General features: G+C 38.7%; 1 protein-coding gene and 1 non-coding gene across 3 annotated transcripts; both read left to right on the forward strand.

The window, feature by feature from the left end:
• Positions 1–1150: 1150 nt before the first annotated feature.
• On the forward strand, positions 1151–1258 carry LOC142869774 (U6 spliceosomal RNA). The gene has a single exon (XR_012918338.1). It is a non-coding gene; the product is annotated as a U6 spliceosomal RNA (small nuclear RNA).
• Positions 1259–6128: 4870 nt separating this feature from the next.
• On the forward strand, positions 6129–19638 carry CACYBP (calcyclin binding protein). 2 transcript variants are annotated; one of them, XM_012765083.3, is made up of 6 exons: positions 6129–6370; positions 11029–11248; positions 13894–13990; positions 14277–14376; positions 16102–16199; positions 17448–19638. In XM_012765083.3, the coding sequence occupies exons 2-6, from the start codon at positions 11056–11058 to the stop codon at positions 17602–17604; spliced, it is 645 nt and encodes a 214-aa protein (XP_012620537.1). In that variant the 5' UTR covers positions 6129–6370; positions 11029–11055; the 3' UTR covers positions 17605–19638. The 2 variants fall into 2 exon arrangements, with proteins under 2 accessions (XP_012620537.1, XP_012620535.1); XM_012765081.2 differs by lacking the exon at positions 6129–6370 and adding an exon at positions 6550–6838.
• The last annotated feature ends 777 nt before the right edge of the window (positions 19639–20415 follow it).

Genomic DNA, 20415 nt, shown 5'->3' on the forward strand with positions numbered 1-20415 from the left:
GTGGTCTTTTCTCGCACTCCGACCATAACAGAACCCAGTGTTTATGTAACACTTCTTACCTGACACTACATTCCAGTCAACTTTAAAACAAAACATTTACAGAATATACCTTGCAAAATGATATCCTGTACTGAGGTCCCCAAACCCAGTCCTGGTCCATGGTCTGTTAGGGACTGGGCTGCAAATCTGGGGGCCACCTGAACCCCCTTTCCTGGAAAAAAACTTCCATGAAACTTAGGAACCCAGGCCCGCACAGCTGGAAGCAAGCAGTGGTCAAGCCAAGCTTATTTCCACGAAGCCGGAGCTCTGCCTCCTGCCCCCACCCCACCCCCATCTGTGGAAAAATGGTCTTCCATGAAACTGGAGCCTAGTGCCAAAAAAGGTTGGGGGCACTATTGAGTACAACTATCCTATTTTCCTCTCTATTGAGGTTCCTTGGTTGCAAATCATGGAAACCCTTGAAAGCCAGCTTAATAATTTTAAAAGTCAATTAATTAAAAGGAAATAGGGATATCTATATCATGGATCCCAAAGGCCAAATAGTTGGGTCTGAAGAGGCACTGGGACAAGGGATTGGAATGTCACCAGGACCTCAAACAACTGTTCTTATATTCACTCCTGTTTGCCCTTCCAAGTGATGCTATCTGCTTCATTCTCCTATCTCTGAAAACAAGCTTTCTCTGCTCTTAAGTATACAACTACCAAGTTTACATGTCCTCTCCAAATTACCAGGAGAGATGGACTAGCATCTCAGTGTCCCAATTCCACATTCTTACAAAAATCTGATTGGCTAATCCTGGGTCAGGTGACTAGTCCTTCACGATACAGCAAGGTGGGTGATATTATATAATTCAAATAGAACTCCAGAGGCTCTCCTGAAAGTGGAGGCTTTGTGCATTTGGGATTAGAATTCCAAAGATGTCTAATTTGCCTTTGCATTTTGTTCTAGAAATCCACGGAACCTAAGTGAAAGCCAAAAGATTGGTCACCTGCTATTAGAATTCATCATCAAAAAATACTGATCAGAGATTGTAAAATTACAACTTGTGGCCCTAACCCAGAACCACTGACATTTCTTTTTTGTCCCATGTGGTATTTTAAACAAAGAGAAATTTTACATAAAAAGTAAAATAGTCAAAATTATTCAGAAGTGCTCACTTTGACAGCACATACACTAAAATCGAAATGATATAGAGAAGATTGGTGTGGCCCCCTGTGCCAGGACAACACTCAAATTCATGAACATTCCATATCTTGTGTACTCCCTGGAAGGTCCTTCCCCTATTTGCTGACTAGCTCAATGGAAACAGTGGGAGTAAAAGCAAAAGGAAAAAAAATTATTCAGAAAATATCCATTGAATTTGGCAGTCAGGAGGTCATGAGTGGTCTTGACATGAGCAGTAAGTGGGGGAGGAAGGAAAGCTGACTGCAATAGGATAACTAAGAGAACTTTATTTTGAAAGGAAAATTCTCCAAAACTTGGAAACAAAGCAAAAAGATGAGTACTAAGTCCTTTCTATGTCCAACCAAGGACTACGGTATTGCACTTTGTACATCTCACCATTTACTATTGATTAAAGGTCCCTACACTTAATCTGCACATTAATTTACAGCTTTTGTCCAGGAGGAATACAAATCACTATTTTCTTTCCAGCAGAACAGATACACCAAAGGTTATAGTTTATTACCCTGTGGGACATTAACCAGTTAGTATCCAACCTTGTAACCTTAAAGTAACATTCCATTGCTAAATTGCCTATAAACCCAGCCACTCAAATACACTTTGAAGTAATTTTAATATATTACTAGTTCCCTCATTAATAAGTTGAATAAAATATTTGTCACACACATGCTCATTTTATATTTGTATGAGTGTCTTTTAAAAGTTTACTTGGAAGGAAAATTTACAATGAAATCCATGCATTAGAACAGGCGTCCTCAAACTACGGCCTAGCACATTTATCTCGTCCTCCAGGTGTTTTTGCCACTTGCTGCCTGTTCTGCTTAGCAGCTGACTCGTCCCAGGCCCACAGTGCACACTCAACGGTCTGAGGGACAGTGAACTGGCCCCCTGTTTAAAAAGTTTGAGGACCCCTGCTTTAGAAGAACTGGCTCACCAGAAAGAAATTACACTAAATATTTAAAGGAAAAACACAACTTCCAAGTTTATAGAGTCTAGAATTAGTTTCTTCATGGTAGAAAAAAACAAGTCTCACACTGTCATATTAACTAACACGTTTTCAAACATGAGCATTGCAAAAGTTAAAGTGTTTTTGATTGATTTTAGGGAATCTAATTTTATGGGAAAGTCTCAGGCTCAAAGTTTCATTTATACGTGTAACTACAACTAGACAGGATAATCCCAAAGAGACAGTGAGTGTGTGTGTGTTTGTGTGGTGGTAGTAATGTCATCATTTTTGGTTTATCTCAGGATGCAAAGTTTTCTGTTTTTCCTGATTTGGGGATCCAAATGTACCAATTACTCAGAATGGCAGCAGGGCAAGGAGTTGGTTTTGCTTCTACATGTTATTTGTAAGGACAGTTATAGGATGCAAGTAGACACCAAATTGATTTTGTTTTGTTGACTCTCAAGGATGGGAGATTTGAGTTAGATGCCGGCAAAAAGGAAAGAAAGGAGAGACTGGAGATAATCACCAGCCTTGTTTAAAGGAAAGGAAAGCAGAAGGGTTAGAGTCTCAATTAGGAAGTAGGAATGCTGGGAAAAAACCCGAGAAACCTGCCTTCAGAACATAGGCTTTTAAGGGTTCAGATTTTAGAGAGGGGCAGCTCTATGACACAATAAGGTCTAAGGTGTGGTCATGGATGTAGGTGGCTAATAAAATCAGAGCTAATATTTATAGACTGCTTACTATTTTTAGGGACTATGCTAAACAGTTTTACGTGAGTGTCCTGAATTTAATTCCCAAACAATGTTACTAGATATTCTAGTCCCCATTTAAACATAGAAAATAGAGGCCTCTGAGAGTTTAAATAACAAGCCCCAAGTCACAGCTAATAAGTAGTAGAAACTATTTGAAATCAAGAATCTGAAGCCTTTTCTCAATATCTAGGGATTACTTCCCAAACTTCCTTGTTAATCATTTGGACGTGTATTAAAAATAGATTACCAGGTCTAGTAAATTCATTAAAGCAATATTGTCTACTGTATTGGTCTCTATTCTAAGTGCTAGAAATAAGGTGAACAAAGAGATCCTTAAATTAAGCTCTAGTGCAGAGTTTCTCAATCTCAGCATTGCTGATTTTTTTTCCTTGGGGTAATCTATGTAGGATGTAGTAGGATGTTTAGTAGTGTTCCCAGCTTCTACCCACTAAATGCCAACAGTATTTTCCCAGTAGTGACAACCAAAAAAGGCAAATATATGAGGACAAGAGACAGCAAAATACCCAAATTTGCCCCTCATTGAGAATGACTGCTAAAATAGGAAAAAGACTAACAAATGTCAGGTGGTAATAAGTATAAAGAACAACAGGGTAAGAGAGTGGAGAGAAATGGTAAGGCCAGTAAGAGTGAAACTGGTAGAATGGTTGGTCTAATGGTTTTGATGTGAAACTTGGGTAGCCTACTACCAAGTTATTCAGTCAAGTGTTGCTGTGAACATATTTTGCATAGGCAATTAAACCCTTAATTAGTTCACTTTGAATAAGGAAGGTTATCCTGGATAACCTGGGAGTGCCTGATTGAATCAGCTGAAAGGCCTTAAAGGCAGGGCTGAGGCTGGTTTTCCTGAGAAGAATGGAGTTTCACCAGGCCTGTGTTCTTCCCTCTTTGACTTCCTATGATGAAAGCTTCAGTCTGTTCTCAGGGGGCACAGCCTGCCTGGCCTACAGATTTTGCACTTGCTGAACCAATTTCCACAATTGTGGAAGCCAATTCCTTGCTATAAATATCTACCTATTTACCTCCTACTGATTGTTCTTCAACTGAAAACTAACAGTCCAGACAAGCCTCCCTAGTGTTACTTTTGAAAGACCTAAAGACAGTGAAAAAATGATCTGTGATGATCTAGAGGAAGAGCATTCTGAGCAGAGAGAACGCACAGAGTACAGACTTGAAAGTGAGAGCAAACCCAGTGGGTTCAAGGAATAACAAAATGCTAGTGTTAATAAACCAGGGAAATGGGAGAGGGAAGAGTAGTGGGTGGGAGATGAGTTCTGTGAAATAAGACAGGAAGCTCATAAAGGTGAGATAAGATCATGCAAAACTTTAAAGTTCACAGTAAGGAGTTTGCACTTTAAGCCCAATAGGAAGCTGTTAGAGGTTTTTAAGCAAAGGGATATAATGATTTGAAAAGATTTGTCTGGCTGCTCTGTGGAAAACTAACTATAAAGGCACAGTGAGGAAACAGAGCAACCAGTTAGGAAGCTAAACATTCAGCTTTAGTTGGGTGTGTAGGCTAGGAAAAATAACTTTTCCTCCCATGCATCTTAAGTTTATTGGCTGGGGCCCCTGTAACAAAATACAGACTAACAAGAGAAAAGCATACAAACTTATGTAATATAAGTTTTGCATGACAAGGGGAACCTTCATAAGGAAATGAAGACCCAAAGAAACAGTTAAACCTTAAGTGTTTTTTATAGTAGGTTTGGTGAAGAATGTAGAGTTGTGGGAAATTTTGATAGGGCAAAAAATTTAGGGAGACTTAGCAGGCCTGATGTTCATATTCCTTTTTTGTCCCTGTGTTTTCAGAAATAAGGATGCTCCTTTCCTCCAGGTATAAGGAGAGCACCTCTCACATGAGGGTCTTATGCCCTGCTTCAGGGGAGAAGGTTGAAGGAGAGTCAGAGAGCCATTCCTGCACATGCCGTTTCTCAAATTCCTTCAGTGTTAAGTTTTCAACATGCCAAGGTGCCATATTTTGGGATAGCATGTCCTGAAACCCATCAGGTGGTAGTAGTTAAGGTTGTGAGAAGTGGTTTGACTCTCAACATATTTTGAAAATTAGGCCAGCAAGACATGCCATAAGATAGGATACAGGGCCTGAGATTGAAGACTCAAGCATGACTCTTTGGCCTGAGCTATTAAGAAAAGGAGATGACCATTTACTGTATTAGGTCAAGCTTTCATCCAATGCAATAGGATATTTGTTTTTATTAAACAATGGTCGGACACTTTTATAAAACTGAGGTATAATTAACATACAATAAAATACACCGCTCTTAGGAGTTCATTTCATGAACTTTTACAATTGTATATATCAGTGTAACATTTTTATCACCCTGGACAATTCTCTTAGGACCTTGAGTATGACCTACAAAAAGAAACTACGCACACAAATACAAATTTATGGCTCAAATTTCTAAAGTGAACCCACCTATCTAACCAGTATTCAAATCAAGAAAAGGAACATAACTTGGACCTCAATAGCCCCCTGGTGGTTCATTTCTGTCATTGTGCTCCCCATCCAAGGAACGACTATTCTCATTTTTGACATTGTAGGCTAGTTTTGCTGGTTTTAGACTTCATTTAAAAGGAACCAAACGATATGAACTTTTATTTATCTGGCTTCTTTCCTTCAACGCTATCTTTTATGAAACTCATGCATGCTTCGTTTCGGTAACCACACTTCTGATTCTTTACTACGATAATGGTCAGCACCCATTTTTCTAACAGCTTTTTCCTTCTCTGACTTGCATGTTCTAATTGCTACTTTGGGCGATCTATAAAGCGAAGTGGGGGCTATCTGACTTCTCAGGGGTTATAATTTAAACTGTGTTGGTAGGCATCTTGATGACGCCAGAGACTAAAATAATCTGACAAGTGGGTTTTTCCGGGGTCTTGCTGAATTGGGTAGGCTAGAACCAGGAAGGAACATTGCCGCAAGAAAATTTTGTATTTCCTTCGACGGTCAACAGGCTCACGAATGCAAACCCAGTTGAGAATCAGACTGTTGGAACGGTCTGAAAAGGTCGAAGGCACCAGGAAAGGGTGTTTCAAGAGTCCCACAGGGAAAGGCGGGACCGAGGTCGCTCACACAGCAAGGCGGCCTTTTGTTAGCTGCCGTAACCCCGGGGTGAGCCTCGGGCCCGGTCACGTGCCCAAAGCAGCCCCACCTCCTACCGCGGCCCGTGATGACGCCACCACGTCGGAGATGCTAGACCGCCGTGACGTCTCCAGTGCGACAAAGCTCACTGAAAGTCAAACTATTCTCTTCAGGAAACGTCCACGCTTAACGCGTTCATTCTTTCCCATTTCACCATAACTAGGTTGCTCCATCTCCCCACCGTTTTGCCTTTCTCTCGCGCAGGATCACTAGCCTAGACAAGATGGCTGCCTGGCTGGTATGGTGTCCTAGAGAGGACGGAAGCAAACGACTCTCTAGCCAACTTCCGACTAGGACTCCAAAGACCGGTACGTTACTTCCGGGGCTGGGTTAAGGCAGCCGTTCCGAGTTGCAACCGCGCACCCTGAGCCAGCGCGGTTAAAGTATAATACATACACTTGTCGGGGCGGGAGGAAGAGGTGTTGCTCTTCTCGAAATACTGGTTCGCTCGCGAGAGTTTGGCGTCGCTAGGAGGCTCGGCGGGTGGGCGGGGCAAGGCTCGATGGGGCGGGGCTGAACGCGGCGGGCGGGACTCCCGGTGGGCGGCGGCGGCGGTAGCAGCCTAGCGAAGGTTCTAGAGCCACCGCGTGCGGAGGGCGGGCGGTGATCGCGCCCCGCGCCGGGTGTGCGCACGGGCTGCGGGCTTTGCGACTCTTGCCGTGGGGCCTGCCCTCGGGTGAGCGCGCTCGGTGCGCATTTCCTGTTCCCTCCCCTGCGTGGCTGCAGCTTGGCCCTCGGCCGGCCCCGGCCCGACCATGGCTTCAGCTCTGGAAGAGGTAAGGGGTCCGGCCTCGTGCTCCCCACCCGCCCCTGCCGGAGCTGCGTCGCCGGGCGCTCGCTCCGCCGCCCCGTGTGCGTGCCGAGCCGCCCTCGGCGAGCCGATCCCGCGCACTCCCCTGGGGCCGCCTGCGGCTCGCGGTCCCCGCGCTGCCGGGTCCCCGCGCTTCCTCTCGGCCTCGCCCCTCACCTGCGCCGCCCTGTGCCCGCCGGCCGGCCGCGGCGCGGCGAGCGGCAGGGGTGTGTCGTGATTGCTGAGTGCAGGTGCTGCCGGCGGTGGATGTGTGAGAGCGGGTCTCCTCCACGTTTCCTCGGGCTTTTCCGCTCCCGTTTTACTAGCTCTAGGACAGGGCGCGTCATTAAATTAAAGCTGGTTGCAAAAACTCGGTGTCATTTCAAGGCAGAGGGCAGCTGGAAGGTGAGAGGTCTTTGGTCCCAGCACTTTCTCTTAGTCATATCTCCCGTACACATGAGTAGCTGTGTTACTTAGGGCAAGTTATTTTGCTTCTCTGTCACAGTAGTATCCATTTAATAGGATTGTTAAAAGAATAAGTATTATTTCTAAGTGTTTAAACCAGTACTTGGCAAGCAGCAATCTGCTATATGCCTTTTTTTTTTTTTAAATAAATAATTGGAAAGTTAGTTGTAACTAATGGTAGGAAACTGACCTTTTAAAAAATCTCTGTGAGAATTAACTGAATGTGGGAATTAACTTTTTTGGAGACTTAGTTTGCTAAGTTACAAAATGTAAGTAATAACATTGCTCTTTACCTGGCCCTCAGTAGGCTATAAAGACGAGCTACTGTTACTCACAGTAAGGTGTTGGGTATCTATTAACTAGATTTGCTTCCAGGTAATTTTCCCTTCAATACAAAGAACAAGTACTGGGAAATCTCAAATGTGTCTTTAAGTCAAATCTGCTTTAAATAAAGAAAAATGAAGTTTGTATGTTTTAAGTATTAATCTGGGTATTTTGCCACAAGTTTAAGATAAGCCTTGGGTACCATGTACCGTGAGAACTCTGAGGTGGCTTTACAGTCACACATAGGGCTAGCTCAGTGTTATATTCTGTTCAAAGTAAGGAACTTTCTCAATTTGGGTACTTAGAAATAGGCATTTAGGGGCACTTCATTTTTTTTTTTTTTTTTTTTGCTTGAGATAAAATTCATCTTTTTAACCATTTTAAAGTGTACAACTAAGTGGTTTTTAGTGTATTATGCAACTGTCACTACTGTCTCCTTTCAGAACATTTTCAGCACCCCAAAAAGAAAGCCATTAAGTATCTTTTAAACAATTGCTCCCCATTCCTCCCTTCCTTAACCCCTCCCCCTCCCCAAACAGTCACTGATTACTTTCTCTTTCTGTGGATTTGCCTATTCTGGGCATTTCATATAAATGGACTCAAACTTATGTATGGCCTTTGGTTTTTGGCTCCTTAGCATGCATTCCAGTTCATCCATGGTGTAGCATGTATCAGTACACAAGGTTTTTATGGCTGAATAATATTACATTATGTGGATATGTAGCATTTTGTTCAGCCTTTCATCAATTGATGGACATTTGAGTTGTTTCCACTTCACTATTATGCTGCTGTGAATACTTGTGTACACATTTTTGTATGGATGTGTTTTTAATTCTGAGATAATATCCCTAGGAGTGGAATTGTTCGGTCATATGGTAACTATAACTCTTTGAGAAACTAGACTGTTTAGAAAGTGGTTTTACCATTTTATATTCCCACAAGAGATGTATGAAGGTTCCAGTTTTTCGCATGGGGTGTTTTTGTTTTTATGATACCATTCTAGTGGTGTGAAGTGGTATCTTGTGGATTTGATATGCCTTTCCTTAATGACTAAAGATGTTGAGCATCTTTTCACATACTTGATGGCCATTTGTATATCTTTGGAGAAATGTCTGTTCAACTCCTTTGCCCATTTTTGCGGCACTTTGATTTTAATGTCTCCAAGTGAAGAATATGGAAACAGATTATAAGATAAACTAGGATGAAAGGGAGATACTATTTTGCATATGGAAAACAAATGCATGCTAAGGCTGCAAGGAAAATTACAAGATAGATAGATAGATAGAAACTGCTGTATCTGGGACATCTTAAAGTAAGTGTGCAGAAAAAGCACCAAAAGGATCACCTTTGCTGGTTTCAAGTCTGCAAATAACAACTGAGGAACTGCCTAAAAGGGGCTTGTTGTAAGTTGCTTCAGTGGATACCTTACAAAACAGTACTTTTGAGCTCAAACTGGCACTATAGAGGGCCTGGGAATTCAGCCAGTATGGGAATCCCTTGCTTAATTCTCAGTTCTTTTCTGAATTTGCTAGAAAAAAGGATTCCTATTCCAGTTAAAAAGCAAAACCTTTTGTTTAGACTTGGTGTGTTTCTGTTTGTTTTTGTTAGCCAAATCCATACTCCATGTAGAAAAAACTCATTTTACTTTTCAGTATTTTTATTAGTATTTTTATTGGTATTAGAATCAATGTGATTTTTTTTTGAAACCATTGTAATAAAAAGATTACTTTGAACTAAAACATCTTGGTTCTATGCTCAAAAGATGAGTTTGCATTTTAAAAAAATTTTCTTGTCCTAGTAATGAGCTTTTCTTGGGAGGATGGAGTGTGGACAGGAGGCTGGGCACAGTTGAACTTTTTATACCATGTTATCTGTTATAGATAGGTAAAACTAAGACCTCTGAGTTAAATGAGATAATAAAAGACTTGGGGGTAAAAGAAAAGCATTAGTTCTGTTTTTGCATTTTATAAGACTATTAGGAAACAAAGGCTTTTTTAAACTCTTGGACTTCTGATATTATACTGAGTTATTAAGCACTTAATCATTTTTATTTTGAGCTTTTTATATAATCTCAGGCTATAATGTAAGGTTTTTCTGGTCAAGTTGCTAGTTGTCTAGCCAGAATGTAAAGTCATTGTAAGAAAAATGAATCAGCTTGGAAAGATCTTAGATTTTTTTTTATTTTTTATTTTTTTTTGAGACAGAGTCTCGCTTTGTTGCCCAGGCTAGAGTGAGTGCCATGGCGTCAGCCTAGCTCACAGCAACCTCAAACTCCTGGGCTCAAGCAATCCTGCTGCCTCAGCCTCCTGAGTAGCTGGGACTACAGGCATGTGCCACCATGCCCGGCTAATTTTTTCTATATATTTTTAGTTGGCCAATTAATTTGTTTCTATTTTATAGTAGAGACGGGGTCTCGCTCTTGCTCAGGCTGGTTTCGAACTCCTGACCTCGAGCAATCCGCCTGCCTCGGCCTCCCAGAGTGCTAGGATTACAGGCGTGAGCCACTGCGCCCAGCCTAAGATCTTAGATTATTTGCAGTATGTCAGAGGATAATTGGGGGGGGGGATTAAAAAGCCTATTAATTTTCTAAGTGTCTTTAACCCTTAAAGTTCATAAAATGCTAGCTCCATTTGTAGAAGGTAGAAGACTTTGGTAGGTGATGTACTGGCATGAGAAGAAAACAAGAAACAGGGTGGCTCTTCACATTAGTTTCCAAGAAAGTATTTTGTTTTGGATCTTTTGTCTAGGTTTTCCCTTCTGTGCAACAAAGTCATAGACTTCTGACTGTAAGCTGGACCCAACTTTGGAACAAGACTTTTTCTTAAAAACAGAATTTATAAAAAAAAACTTTTATCATAAGAATTTAGACTTTTTCTGTGTGGTAGAAAGATGAGTGAGGACTAATCACTCACAGAAAGGAGAGCATTCCTTACCTCAGTAAAGTTTACCATGGTCAGCATGTGTTCTCATCTCTTTTGTTTTAATATTCTAAAAATTTCTAACATCTAATGATAGTAGGACTGGGTGTTATAAAGAAATACATGAATTTCTTTAAAAAAAATTTCTATGTTCTACTTTATAAATCATAAAAATTTCTTGTCAATAAAATGTCCTGAAAACAAAGCTGTGTAACAGTCTACAAAACTGGATTAGGCTTGATTACCTATTGTTAGTTAAAGATTAAGTTTTCTTTTTAAAAGAGGAAGCTTGAGTTACTTACAATTCAACAGGCTGGAGGAGAGGATTCAAGTAGCAACTCAGGCCTAGAAAATTTAGATAAACCTCATAATTCTTAGCTTTTATTGCAATAAATTAAAATTAATAAGTACAATATCAAACCATTGCCTTATTTATCATACAGCTAACTTACCTTTTATTTTAACACAGTTACAGAAAGATCTAGAAGAGGTAAAGATGTTGCTTGAAAAAGCCAGTAGGAAAAGAGTACGTGATGCCCTTACAGCTGAAAAGACCAAGATTGAAACAGAAATCAAGAACAAGATGCAACAGAAATCACAGAGGAAAGCAGAACATCTTGACAATGAAAAGCCAGCTGCTGTGGTTGCTCCCATTACAACGGGATATACAGTGAAAATCAGTAATTACGGTATGACTTGCACCCTTTTGTCCACTTCTGCCTCTGAGCATCCTATTCCTCAGTAGTGATTCACTGAGAAACTAATTTTTAAAATAGTTTTCATTGTGTGTTTTGGGTGGCTTGGAAGAGGACTCCTGGTTTTTATTTAACAAAGTGCTTTATTTTTTAAGAGATAAGAAGGAAAGGATATGTTGTAGAAGCTATTAACAAGAGAGTAAGATGACTTAGTATGAAGATGATGAGTAGCAACAAGGAAAAACCCTATTCTGAAATACATCCAGTATATGTGGAACACAGCTGTGTTGTTCAGTCACGTTTATGTTACACTCTGCCAAACCACCACCAAAATTAACAGGAAAAGAATCCATTTAAAAAATTCAAGAAATAATTTTGAGCTCCACCTATGCCACTATTGTGGTTGGGCTTGTTTTAATAGATACAGAACAAGGACTTAGACCCAGTTTCTGCTCATTGTGTGGTTGGGACACAGACATACAATTAATACCATAACAACATAGTAATACCATTTTCCCTCAGCAGAATGTAAACTTTTTACTTTTGGAAGCACTGCAACTTGAATCTGAGTGATGACCTCTCAGGAGGACAGGGACAGTCTTATTTTTCTTTGTGCTCACAGTATGTAGCACATAATATGTACTTGGTAAATATTTGCTTAACTGAACCAAGATTTATAAAGTATCAAAGGAAGAACCCTGAAGAAATAATTCTAGAAGTGAGGAACACTCAGAGAATTAGAAGATTTTTTTTTTTTTTTTTTTTTGAGACAGAGTCTCGCTTGTTGCCCAGGCTAGAGTGAGTGCCGTGGCGTCAGCCTAGCTCACAGCAACCTCAAACTCCTGGGCTCAAGCAATCCTTCTGCCTCAGCCTCCTGAGTAGCTGGGACTACAGGCATGGACCACCATGCCCAGCTAATTTTTTTTTTTTTTTTTTGAGACAGAGTCTCACTTTGTTGTCCAGGCTAGAGTGAGTGCCGTGGCGTCAGCCTAGCTCACAGCAACCTCAAACTCCTGGGCTCGAGTGATCCTTCTGCCTCAGCCTCCCGAGTAGCTGGGACTACAGGCATGTGCCACTATGCCCGGCTAATTTTTTATATATATATATCAGTTGGCTAATTAATTTCTTTCTGTTTATAGTAGAGACGGGGTCTCGCTCTTGCTCAGGCTGGTTTTGAACTCCTGACCTTGAGCAATCCGCCCGCCTCGGCCTCCCAAGAGCTAGGATTACAGGCGTGAGCCACAGCGTCCGGCCCCCAGCTAATTTTATATATATATTATTTGGCCAATTAATTTCTTTCTATTTATAGTAGAGACGGGTCTTGCTCTTGCTCAGGCTGGTTTCGAACTCCTGACCTCGAGCAATCCGCCCGCCTCGGCCTCCCAGAGTGCTAGGATTACAGGCTTGAGCCACCGCGCCCGGCAGAATTAGAAGATTTTAAGTTTGAGTTTGAAGGCTAAGTAGTATGTTCAGCAAGTGGAAAAGGAAGGGAACAGCATGAGCAAAGGACTTGAATAGAGACTTGAAAGGCATGATGTGTTTTGAGTATTGTCACAGTGAAAAGCAATGTGTATGTCATGCTTACAAAATGTACTGTAAACTGGAGGCAATTGCTTGTGCCCGTAATCCCAGTTCCTTGGGAGGCTGAAGTAGGAGGATTACTTGAAACAGGAGTTTGAGACCAGCCTGGGCAACATAGCAAGAATCCATCTCTTAAAAAAAAGTAATAAATGTACTATATAGTACTGTAGGAGATGCACTGTATATACTCAGTTGACTGTAGGAAACTGGTCTTAAGATGTCTAGAATTATGGCATTTTAACCAGGAACATAGATCTTTGTTCAGAGAGAAACTTGTCAGTTGGAGGATGGATTGAATGAATGGGAAGAAAGTAGATAAAGTTCTATAGAAACCTCTAGCTCATCTTTTTTGATTAACACTACATTTCTATTCTATAAGACTAAGTGAGGAACAGTCAGGGATATGTGTGTGTATATACATTATTGATAAACATAAAATGGTTTTTATGTGGTTGGCAGAGTTCCTCTAGGTTAGAGACTATTGTATAGTGATAATATATACTGAAATGGCATTTTATAGACGGTGGTAAGTTAGTCAAATTACTGGTTTGGATGAAGAATTAGATCTTTTGAATTTATATTCCCCCTTCTGGAAAGGAATTGAGGAAGCTAGGATTGCATTTGTTAGACTGATTACAGAAGTAGAAATGATTATAAAATTAGATAATACTGATGTTTAGCTATCCAGCTTAGTGGAGAACTACCAGTATTTAGGTGTAGGCAAAAATTATTTCCACAAAAAGGCTAAATGAGTTAATCTTAAAGAACGTATTTAATAATCATATTTTTATTCTAAGGAATAAGAGCATGGGCTGTGTGTTGAGAAACCTAGACTTGAATCTAAGTTGTACCTCTTGTTAGATGCCCGATTTGGGGTTATGCAAAGGGCTTTGAGGCTCAGTTTCTCAGTCTAGAAAATTTCTTTTTATTTTTTTATGTTTCTATCATTGGTTTCTCATTTTTTTTTACTGAGTTTTATTAAGAGCCATGTGCATTTGCTGTTCTAAAGATAGTTTCAGAGACTGACTTGTGCCCCATCTTGTTTTTCTTGTTGCTAGGATGGGATCAGTCAGATAAGTTTGTGAAAATCTACATTACCTTAACCGGAGTTCACCAAGTTCCCACTGAAAATGTGCAGGTGCATTTCACAGAGAGGTGAGTTCCCATTATAATAGGAAAGACAGTGATCGTTAAGAGATTGCTTATGGTACTCTTTTCTTTGCAGTTTCTTTAAGTTTACATTCTAAAATTCTGCTTAAATTTAAAATTAATTATCTTTTACATTTACTTTAAAGAGGTGAGTATTAAAATCATCTGGTATGGCCAAATGCACACCCTGAAGTAAAGCTGGTGGGTTTTTTTTTTTTTTTTTTTTTCCACAAGAACTATAGAGTACCCTTCATAGAACCAGAAAGATAACGTACTCACTATTGTTTTGTAGGTCATTTGATCTTTTGGTAAAGAATCTGAATGGGAAAAGTTACTCCATGATTGTGAACAATCTCTTGAAACCCATCTCTGTGGAAGGCAGTTCAAAAAAAGTGAGTGTGGTTTTTTTTGTCATAATATTGTGAAACTTCATGAAATTGAACCTGGTTGATTTTAAATTGAGGTGAACTAGAATTAATTTATCCTCTGATAGGGACCTGCTATGGCCTGCCGCCTCTTTTGTAAATAATGTTTTATTGGAATATTGCCATGTTTGTTTATGTGATGTTTGTGGCTGCTGTTGTGCTACAGTAGCAGAGTTAAGTAGCTGTAACAGACCATGTGGCTCATGAGACCTATCATATTTACTGTCTGACCCTTTCTATAAAGTTAGCCAACTATTTTATAAGAATAGATTATTTCCCTTGTGATTTTAATGCGATATTCTTAAGACTTTGAGGGTTTTTTTTTTTTTTTTTTTGAGACAGAGTCTCACTTTGTTGCCCTGGCTAGAGTGAGTGCCGTGGCGTCAGCCTAGCTCACAACAACCTCAAACTCCTGGGCTCAAGTGATCCTACTGCCTCACCCTCCCAGGTAGCTGGGACTACAGGCATGCACCACCATGCCCAGCTAATTTTTTGTATATATATTTTTAGTTGGCCAATTAATTTCTTTCTATTTTTAGTAGAGACGGGGTCTCGCTCAAGCTGGTTTTGAACTCCTGACCTCAGAGCAATCTGCCCGCCTCGGCCTCCCAGAGTGCTAGGATTACAGGCGTGAGCCATCACGCCTGGCCAAGACTTTGAGTTTTAATGCCAGCTATACCACTTACTCATTGTGACCTTTGCCAGCTTGCTTAATCACTCCATGCCTCAGTGTTGCCATTTATGCAATAGTCATAATAATTTATTCACAAAGTTGAAATGATACATTGAAATGAAATGATACATGTAAGGTGCTTAAATAATGGTAGCACAATATGTAAGATACTGATATATAAAAGGAAGTCTTAAGCACTTGGCCTAGTTGGAGTTTGTAGAAGACATAAAAATAATGAAACTGCTTTTTAAAAAACTACTTTTCATATTTCTCACTAATTCAGAAATCCCTCTTTTCTACCTAATTTGAATAAATGAGGTTTAATGCATCAGGCATATAGAGATGCTGTGCTGCCGTTGGTTTATAGTTATGTAGCAGCTTGAAGGTGATACTGAAATGTAATTTATTGATTAGCCTTACTGCATCTTTCTTCATCCGCTGATCACATAGTTGAAGGAATACTCAGAAGATTCCAAGGAATTATACTCATCACTGTTGACAGAATTGTATTTTCTCACCTTTCATACACCTTCCCTTGTTCTGTACTGCCTTACATGATTGGTTTCCTGCCTGCCCTTGCACCCCTTTTACTATATTACTCTCTCCTCCAAAAACTATCATCCATCACTCCTCTTTTTCTTCAAATCAAGATCATTCCATCTTGGAGCCATTCTCCTTGCTGTGCCATCTGCTTAGAAAGTTCTCCTGGATCTTAGGCTTCAGCTCATATTTTGCCTCAGAGACACTTTCTAATGAAGTTTCTGCTTCCATGCCCCATTGACACTTTCTTTGTCTTGATAGCATTTATTAGTATTTGAAGGTATTCAAGTTCTACTTATGTACAGTCTTTCTCCATGAGTGTTCAGATTCTGGCCTATTCATAAAAGTATTACTAGCACCTAGGATAAGTCTTCTATATACTTGGCACTTCATTAATTGAATAAATAATTGTCTTGTAAATAGTCATGCTTATCTCCATGTGCTCTAACTTGTAACCTGTTTTCCTGCTTTTCTTCCAGGTCAAGACTGATACAGTTCTTATCTTATGTAGAAAAAAAGCAGAAAACACACGATGGGACTACCTAACTCAGGTTGAAAAAGAATGCAAAGAAAAAGAGTGCGTCTACTTTCATTTCTTTAAGAATTTTAATGTATTCTTTCCTGGGATTATAGGTTTTTAATAGTTTGTCTTTATGGATAGTAGAGCTGTATAGTCTGGTTTGACCATTTTCCTCTGATGTCCACTAAGATGATTGTCTTATATACCTGCTTTTAACTATCAGAATCTACCTGAAGAGGGCATGTATCCAAGTTGCTTTTTAAGATCTTTGTTGTGGTTGGCTCTTTAGAGTAAAGGTTCTTAACTCTGGGTACAGATACTGTGCCCATTCCCAGAAATTCTATTTCAGTAGTTCAGGGAGACCCACATACCCATGTATGTTTAATTCCTCGGATGTTCTGAACATGTAGCATCACTGTCACTGGTTTAGACTGAAAAACATAGAATATTTTTATCCTTCTTAATAATAACTGCTTTAAAAAATGTATATACAAATATACTTCCATCCTAGGTCAGTTGTCCTCTGCTTTAAATTTTCTCCTGCAGTGGTAGTGTACTGCATTATGTCAGTGAGCTGTCCACATTTCTCTCACTCTTCCCCTCTGATAGCCAGTATGCATTTGGGCTGTGGTTAGCTAGAGTTAGGTATATTAGACTATGTCAGGAATTGATTTTAAATCTAGAGTGAATTACATGAGTATAGGACCCTGTCTTATTGTATCCTCAGTGCCCAGTACAGAATCTGGCATTTATTAAATGAATTGGATGAATTAATTAAACCTAATTGTTAACTGGCCCAGTTTGGACATTCATTGAACTAGAGGTACTGGCCACATTAATTAAACACAGTGTTCTCACCAGCAGGCCCAGATCCATGTGTCTCAGGCTTAAGAGGAGGGCTTTTCTAATAAAAAATGTGTGAGCTTCAGTATGTATCCACATGTGATATATGTTTGTTTTTTCCTTCAATAAAAGTATTTTTTCCACATTATGAGGACACATGTTTTAAAAAATTAAGTCAGAAAAGTAAATACTTATTTTACCTGCTAAGGATCACTGGAAATCCCATAGTCCCAACCCCGTAATGTTTTGATGTGACCAGTCTTTAATTACCAATTGTGTGGATGTTTGGTGGGTTTGTACTGTTTTCATTAAGGTGGCTTTGTGCATGCTATTTTGATTGTGAAGATTTTTAGATACACTATCCTTCTTTCTCTATCTCTCTACTTCCTACCAGTGTTAAAACCTGAATTGTATCATTCCATACTTTCATTTCTTGTTTATTTTGTGTTTTCTTTTTAACAGAAAGCCCTCCTATGACACTGAAACAGATCCTAGTGAGGGATTGATGAATGTTCTAAAGAAAATTTATGAAGATGGAGATGATGATATGAAGCGAACCATTAATAAAGCCTGGGTGGAATCAAGAGAGAAGCAAGCCAAAGGAGACACAGAATTTTGAGACTTTAAAGTCCTTTTGGGAACTGTGATGTGGAAATAACTGATGTTTCCAGTAAGGGAATGCTGGTGAGCTACACATATAAATTTGACAGATTTGACTATTTACCTAGCCTTCTAAGTAAAGGCAAGGAATTCTCCATTTCTTACTGGAGGATTTATTTAAATAAAATATGCTTATTAAACATTTCCTGCAAAGATGGTTTCATTAGTACCTTGGTCATTTTGTTCAAGAAAGGGTTATATTGCATTCACATGTGAAATGTAAAAAGCAAGTCTTGCCTGATGAAAATGCTACATTGTGTGTATTTTTGTTAAGCTAAGAGGTAGAAAATAAAAGTATTTGTTTGTCTTTGTTACTGACATCAGCTCCCACCAATGTAAGAATAAGTAAGAGTAAAACCTGAATTTTTGCATACAATACAAATCTGTACCTGAAGGTTACTGTAGAATAGCTAATCCCATGTTACTGGCTTAAGCAATGCATATGCCATGCACTAATAATCCAATCATAAATATTTCTATGTAGATTTAAATATATTTGTTTATGAATATAGAATAGAAACAAAATCTAAACTTGACAAGCATAAACATCTTTGTATAGTACCAGTTAGTAAGTCTTGCCATAGATCAGATAGTTTACAAAAGTAATAAACATAAAGCAAAAAGTAATTAATATGAAAGTCCATCTATTCCTTATTCCTATGTTCAATAAAGTTAAAATTTTCTTCAATGGAATAGTTTCACTGTCTATCCAGCATTATGTCAGAAAAGTCAGGTTTTTAGTGGGAATTGTTTATTCCCCTTGAAATCAGGAGCCAGAGCAAGGTGCCTACAATCTGCATTACTACATTGTACTAGAGGTATAAGCCAATGTCTTTAGATAAGAGAAAGCAATTAGACACAAGGAAAAATCCAAAAGGATCAACCAAAACTGCTACAATTAATAAGAGAATTTGGAAAAAGTAGTAGGATTTAAAGTTAAAATACAGAAACAGCCTATATATAGCTGTTAGTAAATACTGAAATCCAGTATAATACCTCTATAATTGTAGTGTTGGCACATAAATAAACAGACCAATGGAACTGAATAGTAGAAAGACACAAAGCATATGAAAGTTTTAGAATACAAAAGATGGGTTTTTAATGATTTTAAGATAACTAAAAATAACCATATAGGTATATTCCAAACAGACTGAAGATGTGACTGTAAAAATGAAAGGATACAAGTACTAGAAGACACAAGTGAGATTCCATTATAACCTAAGAGTAGGAGAAAACTACATTATGTGACTTAAAACCTATAAGTAAAACTACATATTAATAATTTTTAAATACATAAAAATAAATGCTTACATGGCAAGAAAAACCCCACCATAACCAAAATCAAATGACACATTGAGGATTCCAACATTTATGAACAAATACTTCATAGAAAAATAAATGTAAATAATCTTTAACATAAGTAAAGATGGTTACCTTGTTCAGATAAGAAATACTAAAAAAAACCACACTGCTTACCTTTTCCTGGAAAAACTCCAGTTTAGAATACTGATTATGTTGAATCTAAGGAGGAAAAGGACATATATACATGGGAATGGAATAAAAATAAACTGGTTAATATTCATGAAAGAGTATTTGGTAACATCAGAATTACATATGCATTTATTCCCCTGACTCAATTCTTCTAGGCTTAAAGGATATACTGGCAAAAATTTGGAATGATAAATGCAAAAGATTAGAAGCACCCAAATGTCTATTTATTGGGGAATAGATTATGATACATCCAAGGAGGGAATACTTAGTAACAAAAAGTAATGCAGATGGCTTCTGTGTAGTGATATAGTATGATCACCAGGATAGAATAAGAGGAAAAGCTAAGTAAATATAGAACATTATTTATGGTATACATACTACCTTTGTGTGTGTAAGAAGGGGTATGAAATGTGAATACATGTACATATTTGTTTATATTTTTAAAAGACACTGGAAGAGTAAACCTCAGACTAATAAAAATTGTTACCAATAGGGTATGAAAGCTGTACTGTGAGTGTACCTTTTTCTACAGTTTTGACTCTAGAACCATCTAAAATTTAACATGATTGAAAAAGTGAGTAAAAACTCTAAAATTTGACAGCAAAACTTAACATTGTCTTAGTATGTAGTAGTATATTTAAGCTTTTTATATATTTTATGAAAAAGGTAAATAGGCTGATGTCATTAGGAGCTAGGATGTTTACATAAAACTATAAAACCAATATAAACTCACCATTATTTTTACAAAATAATCTTTACAAAAATACTTCCTAGCAAGGCCCACCAAAAGGACCTAAATGCAACAACAATTCACTAGCAATGAGCACCCCTAAGTGCTCAGTGTGGTCTCTATACACCATGTCCTAATAGGAACAGGAACCCTTGGAAAAATTGAGGCAGGAAATGTACAAGATAAGCTTCAGTTATCTTATGCTAGAAAGCAAGGAAGTATAGAATAATCCTGTACGAAGTCAACAATACAAGAGCCAACTTAAGGAATGGATGAGACAATTTGAACATCAAAAAGAATGATGAGTGGATTGAAACCTTAAATATATAAAAAACCCTGTAAGTTCATAATGATAGTGAAAAACGTTAATCCATTCCACTGGCTAGAGCACCTACACATTTACTCTGAAAATTTATAAGAATCATGCATTTATCTTGCCTTGAAGGACAGTTTATTTCAGGAAACTATAGATAAGGGAATATTCTTGGCAGAAAAATCCAGCTAATACAGAAAAAAATTAACGGAATTAGAAAATCACCATTGAAACCC

The sequence above is a fragment of the Microcebus murinus genome, chromosome 2 (genome assembly GCF_040939455.1).
Source record: "Microcebus murinus isolate Inina chromosome 2, M.murinus_Inina_mat1.0, whole genome shotgun sequence".
In the NCBI taxonomy this organism is placed as follows: Eukaryota; Metazoa; Chordata; class Mammalia; order Primates; family Cheirogaleidae; genus Microcebus; species Microcebus murinus.

Bases quoted from the DNA above. Each gene is read 5' to 3' on its own strand.
- CACYBP (XM_012765081.2), top strand. From the start codon at position 6,818: ATGGCTTCAGCTCTGGAAGAG. The intron at 13,991-14,276 runs GTGAGTTCCCAT...ATTGTTTTGTAG, and splicing joins CAGGTGCATTTCACAGAGAG to GTCATTTGATCTTTTGGTAA. The intron at 14,377-16,101 runs GTGAGTGTGGTT...CTTTTCTTCCAG, and splicing joins TGGAAGGCAGTTCAAAAAAA to GTCAAGACTGATACAGTTCT.